The sequence below is a fragment of the Marmota marmota genome, unplaced genomic scaffold, assembly GCF_001458135.2.
Source record: "Marmota marmota marmota unplaced genomic scaffold, marMar, whole genome shotgun sequence".
In the NCBI taxonomy this organism is placed as follows: Eukaryota; Metazoa; Chordata; class Mammalia; order Rodentia; family Sciuridae; genus Marmota; species Marmota marmota.
In genome coordinates, this window is record NW_026000082.1 from 20,929,594 (window position 1) to 20,936,113 (window position 6,520).

The window sequence follows — 6,520 nt, forward strand, 5'->3', positions numbered from 1 at the left end:
GTAAACCCAAATGGACTTTACACTCCTTTTCTTCTGACAATTATTTTTTTCCTCCACAAGATCCAGCTTAGGTATCCCCTTTGGGAAGCCTCTTGAGTCCTTGTCAGGTGCCTGCTACGGAATTCAGCGGCCGGCCCCGCGGGCTTTCCTCTTCACACTGTTCACAGTGGTCACTGAATATTTAACTGTTTCTCTTCCCAGCTACACAGTGAAGACAGTAATCTGGTTAAATACAATTCACATCTCTCTCCATAGAACGTAAGTGTTTGATGAACAAAAAGAAAACAGAAGGAGAAAAAGTATCTGGTTTATTTAAGTTTCTGTGATCTCCCCGAGAAAATAAGACTGAGTTGACACAGACCAACACAGTCCAATAAGAGTTTTCTACAGTGATGCGAATGTCCTATAATTGTGCCATCCCTTCATGCAGCTAATTGAGTGCCTGAAATGTGATTAGCATGATCACAAAACTGAGTTTTAATCTACTTAATTTCAACTTAAATAGCCAATAGCCATATGTGTCCAGTAGCTAAGATCCTGAACAGTACAGATCTAGACTAGTTGATTCTCACCTAGGAGCATCTGAGAACCCATGGGGGATATATCAATGTCTGGAGACATTTTTTGGTTGTCAAAATTGAGGGACAGTGCTTCTGATGCCTAGTGGGCATTCTGCTAAACATTCTAACATAAACTGTACAGCTTCCTCAACAAATAATTATCTGGTCCCAAACGTTAACAGTGCTGAGGTTGAGAAACTGGTCTGGACCATCAAGCACCTGCCTTTTAACATGGGTAGACCCTCAACTGCAGACCAGAAACGGGATTAGCTACCCAGTCCTGGACTGCTACAAGGACAGATGGGCCCAGGACTCAAGGAAGCCCCCAAGCCTTTTGCCCATCAGTCAAACAACAGGAAGTTACTAAGCCAATATGTGCAGAGCCTCAAAGCAGGGTAGAATAGGACAGGCTCAGGTCCCATCCTCAGTGAGGGCTGCCTGCCTTCTCTCTATCCAGTTTCCTTCAAAGATCCTGGGAAGATGATGAGAAGTTGGTGCAAAGAGCACTGAAGGTCCTAGCAGCAACTCCTAAGTTCCTCTGTGTCTCTGGCCCCATGTGCTATCAGCTGCTTCCCTCATCCTCGTATGCGATAGCAATCCCTCGTCTTCCACTCACAGCTTCCGTCACCGGTGTCTGACCCAGGCGAGGCTCTAGTCCCTGCCAGCTTCGGGAACTAAGGAAGGAGGCTGTAGAGAGAGGTGGCTCAGGCTGAGTGGGCTGATTTGGAGAAAGAGTACAGCAGGGGGCACAGATTTATACACTTACCTGCTGGGCTACTCTCAGCCAATTCCAGTTGGGGCCGTGGGGTCAGAGCCGAGCATCCAGGATCATTTGATAAATGCCAGGCAGGTGGAGGTCGGAGCTCCCCAGAAATGAGTGACACATCTGGGGTGTCCCACAGCTCTGACTCAGGGGGTGGGAGGGGCACATGGAAGGGAGAGCCTGGAAAGGAAGGGGAGAGTAAATTCATGTTGGCCCCCCAACTCCATGCCCCAAGTTTCCAGTGCAGGTAGTGCTCCACCACTCACCGGGTAACAAGTCTGCATAATGTGTGAGATGAGGAGCCAGGCCTGGAGGTGGCCATGCAGGGTTGCAGGCAGCTTCTAGTTCACAAGGTGCCAGTATAGGCTGGAAGAAGCCACTAGAAAGCTGGGGGGCTAGGGCACCCAGAGGACAGGCCAAGAGCACAAAGACATCCATCTCAGGAAAGTTGGCAAGTTTGGCAGGGGTGGGCCGCCCCAAGGCCAACACATAGCTACGTTTGCCAGCAGACTTAGTTAGGTTCCGCAAGTGTGCTAGTGCTTCACGGTGTTGGGCCACACCCAGTGTGCCCGCCAATAGCCCTATCACATGGGCATCTCTGGCTTTCTCCACCAGATACCGTCTTCGTGCCCTTAGCCGCCCAGCTCGGGCACTCTCATCCTGTGTCTGTCCTGTGTCTGGGCAGCAGGAGGAAAAGGGCCGCCCTGGTGCCCATCCCAAGAGCAGACGGCTGAGGTCTGGATCAAGTTCAGGGTCAGAGCTAGCTTCAGAGCCCCCCACATAGAAGGCACCATATTCTTCCAGACATCTTCCTAAGGCCAGGGGGAAGTGGCGCCCAAAACGTTCCAATGGTTCAGGCACTGGTCTGGGGGACCCCACTGGCAAGGGAAGAGCTGGGCTAGAGATAAGCAGATCCTTGTATCTTGGGCGCAGGAGAGTGGCCAAGGCCTCTGGAAGAGAAGGAGGGGGTGTCAGGGTTGGGGCTTGGTAAATTGCGAGTTCCCTCATCTCTAGGGAACCAAATGTGACCCAAAAGTGAAGGATGGGCAGGGTGTGGTGGTGCACGTCTGTAATCCCAGTGGCTTGGGAGGCTGAGACAGGAGGATCACGAATTCCAAGCCAGCCTCAGCAACGGTGAGGTGCTAAGCAACTCAGTGAGACCCTGTCTCTAAATAAAATACAAAATGGGACTAGGGATGTGACTCAGTGGCCGAGTGCCCCCGAGTTCAATCCCTGGTTCCTCCCACTCCGTCTTACCCCCCAAAAAAGTGAAGGATGGGGCCAGCCCGTATCAATAGCTATATGGGAGTGTACTGAAATAGGGAAATTAAGGAACACAGCTGCGGGTCCACCCTTCCCTCCTGCATAGGCATAATTCCTCACCCAGGGCGTGGGCACAGGCTGGCTCACTCAGTAGCACTACAGGCGCTGTGGGATCTGGGTTCTGTGCTTCAAAGGCCTGGGCACAGAGCTCCAAGGCCACAGAACGTTGACCAAAGACGAAGGCAACAGGAAGAGGTCGGGCTGGGGGACTTAAGCAGGCTGGTCCAAAGTGTACAAGGGCCTGAGCTCCAGCTTGCTCAGCACCCAGTACATCTACACAGCAGCTACAGGAGAGATACCATCAGTGAGAGAGGTTCTCATCTGGAAGTGAGTTGCTGTCATCAATAAGAAATACGGCCAGTGAAGAAAATGGTGAGATGAAAGGAAGACACTGTCACTGAGGGGAGCTAATATCAGGAGGAAAATCATAATCCTTTTGGAATCACAGCCATTGGAAGCAGACAATGTCAAAGGGAAACCCCATAAGGCCTGGATCTCTAGGCCTGGCCCACTTATGCCTGAGTTCATACCTGCCATAGGCCGTATCCCCTAAAATGAACATCTTTGATCCTGTGGCTTCCTCCAGTCGTGCAGCCACGGCCCCAGAGTCTCCCAACAGCTGGTCAGGGAACTGCAAGGCCACCTGTAAGCGTTAAACCATGGAGTCAGGAATAGCCTCTGCCCCGCCAAGAGCCTCTTCAAAGGAAATCTTCTGGGAGCCCCCACTCGACCTCAAAGCCTGGAGTCTCAGAGCACTCCGCCTCATGGAGTGACTGGCGGGTGGTCTGCGCTGCGGGCAGACTGATACTCCCCAGTCCTCATCCTTAAGAAATCCCCAAGATCCTGATCCTCTTGGTGACCCATCGCAAGAGAAGCGAGCCAGCCCTCTCTAGGTCTGCTCTCACCCGTTGACACCCCACGTCGCGGACAAATCCAATGACTCGCTCCAGCTCGTATACACGGTCGAGGTCGGCGAGAGGAGTGAGCAGTGCCGGGTCGCCAGCCTCCCGCTGCAGAGCCGCCTCCGCGGGGCTGCTAAACGTAGACTCCATGAAGCACAGCTTGGGTGGCAGGATGCAGCAGGGGACTACCTCGGTCAACTTCGGGGCCCGTACCCTCAAAAGCAGTCCTCCAAAAAGCCACTTTTTGGGAAGAAGGGAAAACAGCTTGCCCACTACTCCTGGATTTCAACTACAAACGTGCAAACGCGTGCTCCGCAGGACACGGATTTGTCAGGGGAGACTACTTCCGGGTTTGAGGCGTGGCCGATGGCAACCTTACCAATCCTAAATCAGCACCGCTCCTATTGTCCAATCCTCGCTTCCAGGCCCCACAGAGAACCAATGATCTGCCTGCGCCAGAGACCAGTCGGAAGTGCCGCAGAAGAAGGCGCGGGGCCTCCTGGGCGTTGTAGTCTCCCTGGCTGCGGGTCCCCGCAGAGGCGCGTGGTCGAGTTCAGCCCACTGACCACCTTCAGGAATATCGACCGACTCCCTGAAAGTCACTATCCTAGGGCTCTCTACCACTGACCAGATCCTATCCGGCGGTTACTAAGGATCTCATGTGCACTATATCGCCTGGGGGTGGGGGTGGACATCATAGCACAATTTTTAACTCAGGGGACGAACTGCCTGGGTTTGAATATCAACGCTTGGCCAACTGGTGTGGAAAAAGGTGGAATAAAAAAGAATGGAGGACACAGTGAGGGGCTTAACAATAATACCTCCTGATAGGATTGTCCTGAGGGTCAAATTAACTCAATTATAACACTTTACAAATTAGTCCTTTGAATATCCCATTTGCTATTATACTCATGGCAGTCTGTCAATTAGGTAAACTTTTGAGCACTTATTGACCACCACGCACTACATTTCTAGTCTCTGAATTAAGAATTATCCCATTTTACAGAAAACAGACCCAGGTTTGAAGACTAAAAAGGCACAGTAGCCCGGCAAGGTGGCGCAGGCCTGTAATCCCAGCAACTTAGAAGGAGGATCTCGAGTTCAAAGCCAGTCCCAGCAAAAAGTGCGGCACTAAGCAACCTAGTGAGACCCTGTCTCTAAATAAAATAGGGTTGGGTATGTAGTTCAGTGGCCCAGGTGCCCCTGAGTTCAATCCCCGGTATCAAAATAAAAAATAAAAAGACAGTAGGTCAGTGGCATGATCAGCATAAAAACCAAGTCTACTGATTTCAGAAGTCAAGCTTCAGATTCCTTATTCTCCTACTTTCTATAGCCTGCATTTGTCATGGGGAAGGGTGGAGGTGGGAGCAGAAGACACCTGGACACCAGGTGGGTGGGGGGAAATAAAACCTAAAAGTATGTGAAACATCTCCATCTTCTCCAGAAACACAGAGTCAAGAATAAAGTGAAAATGGGACTGAGGAGGGTTAGAGGAAGGTGGAAAGAGCAGCTTTATGATGACACAGGGGAACTGACGCCAACTAGTGTGGAAAAAGGTGGAATAAAAGAATGGAGGACACAGAACTTCTGCAATGGTTGAGAGGGAAAAATGGAGGGGGGATGAATGTGGGCATAACCAGTTCTCCTGTCAAGGGGACTCAAAGCTCATGGAAGGGAGTGAGAACTGGGTCCTGTTCTTCAGATTTTATGTGTATGTGGGAGGGATATTGGGGATTGAACCCCAGGACATTTTACCACTGAACTGTATCCTCAGTGGTTCCCCCTCACTAAGTTGACAAGGCTGCCCTTGAACTTAAGATCCTTGTATCTCAGCCCCCAGAGATGCTGGAATTACAGGTGTGCACCACCATGCTCTGCAGATCTTACTAAGAAGGCTCGAGTGCTAGAGAGGCAGCCCAGGTGAATTATGGCTGAGAAGACAGAAAGGGAAGCAACACTGCAAAGGGAAGAAAGCAAGAGCAGGCCAGGTGCTGTCCTTGGTCCTGACAGAGCCCTGACCATTTATGCTTAAGATCCCTAGAAGAAAGAAGTTACAGGTGGACATGCATAGGAGCTACAACACCTTCTGCCCACCCCACCACACAACCACTCAGTCCCATATTCTTTTTTCTTTCTGGGTGTGCACATGTGAGGAATGAACCCAGTATCTTGCAAGTTAAGCAAGTGTTCTATCACTGAGCAGCATTCTCAGCCCTCATTCCATTTTCTATAGCCCACCTCAACCATATGCAAATTTGGGTGCTTTAAAAAAATACCCATGTCGGCTGGGTAGGCTGGGTATATAGCTCAATTGGTACAGTGCTTGCCTTGCATGAATAAGGCCCTGAGTTCAATCTCCAGCACCAAAAAAAAAAAAAAAAACAAAAAAAAAAAAAAACCCACAAGCCAGTGTGGTGGCACATGCCTGGAATCCCAGCGGCTCAGGAGGCTGAGACAGGAGGATCTTGAGTTAAAAGCCAGTCTCAGCAAAAAGCAAGGTGCTAAGCAAGTCAGTGAGCCCTGTTCTAAATAAAATACGAAACAAGCCTGGGGATGTGGCTCAGTGGCCAAATGCCCCTGAGTTTACTCCCTGGTACAAAAAAAAAAAAACCAAAAAACAAAAAACCCATGCCAGCTGGGTACAGTGGTACACTCTTGCAATCCTAGCAGCTCGGGAAGCTGAGTTAGGAGGTCTGCAAGTTTGAGGACAGCCTCGGCAACTTAGCAAGACCCTGTCTCAAAATTAAAATTTTAAAAAAGGGGTCAGTGATGTAGCACAGTGTGGTTAAGCACTCCTGAGTTCAATCCCCCATACCAAAAAAAAAAAAAAATCACAACAGAACAAACCAAACAAAAACACCACATCAGCCAAGTGCAGTGCTGCAAGCCCATAATCCCAGTGACTCAGGAGGCTGAGGCAGGAGGATTGCAAGTTCAAGACCAACTTCAGCAACTTAGTGAGACCCTGTCTC

The 6,520-nt window shown here is 50.3% G+C and overlaps 1 protein-coding gene across 2 annotated transcripts; it reads right to left on the bottom strand.

The window, feature by feature from the left end:
* Positions 1-291: 291 nt before the first annotated feature.
* Dph2 (diphthamide biosynthesis 2) lies at positions 292-3,967 on the bottom strand. 2 transcript variants are annotated; one of them, XM_015485121.2, is made up of 6 exons: positions 3,552-3,967; positions 3,177-3,289; positions 2,707-2,930; positions 1,590-2,273; positions 1,327-1,503; positions 292-1,247 (listed from the first exon to the last, which is right to left on the bottom strand). In XM_015485121.2, the coding sequence occupies exons 1-6, from the start codon at positions 3,696-3,698 to the stop codon at positions 1,123-1,125; spliced, it is 1,470 nt and encodes a 489-aa protein (XP_015340607.1). In that variant the 5' UTR covers positions 3,699-3,967; the 3' UTR covers positions 292-1,122. The 2 variants fall into 2 exon arrangements, with proteins under 2 accessions (XP_015340607.1, XP_048671497.1); XM_048815540.1 differs by lacking the exon at positions 2,707-2,930 and having other exon boundaries at positions 3,552-3,568.
* Positions 3,968-6,520: the final 2,553 nt, after the last annotated feature.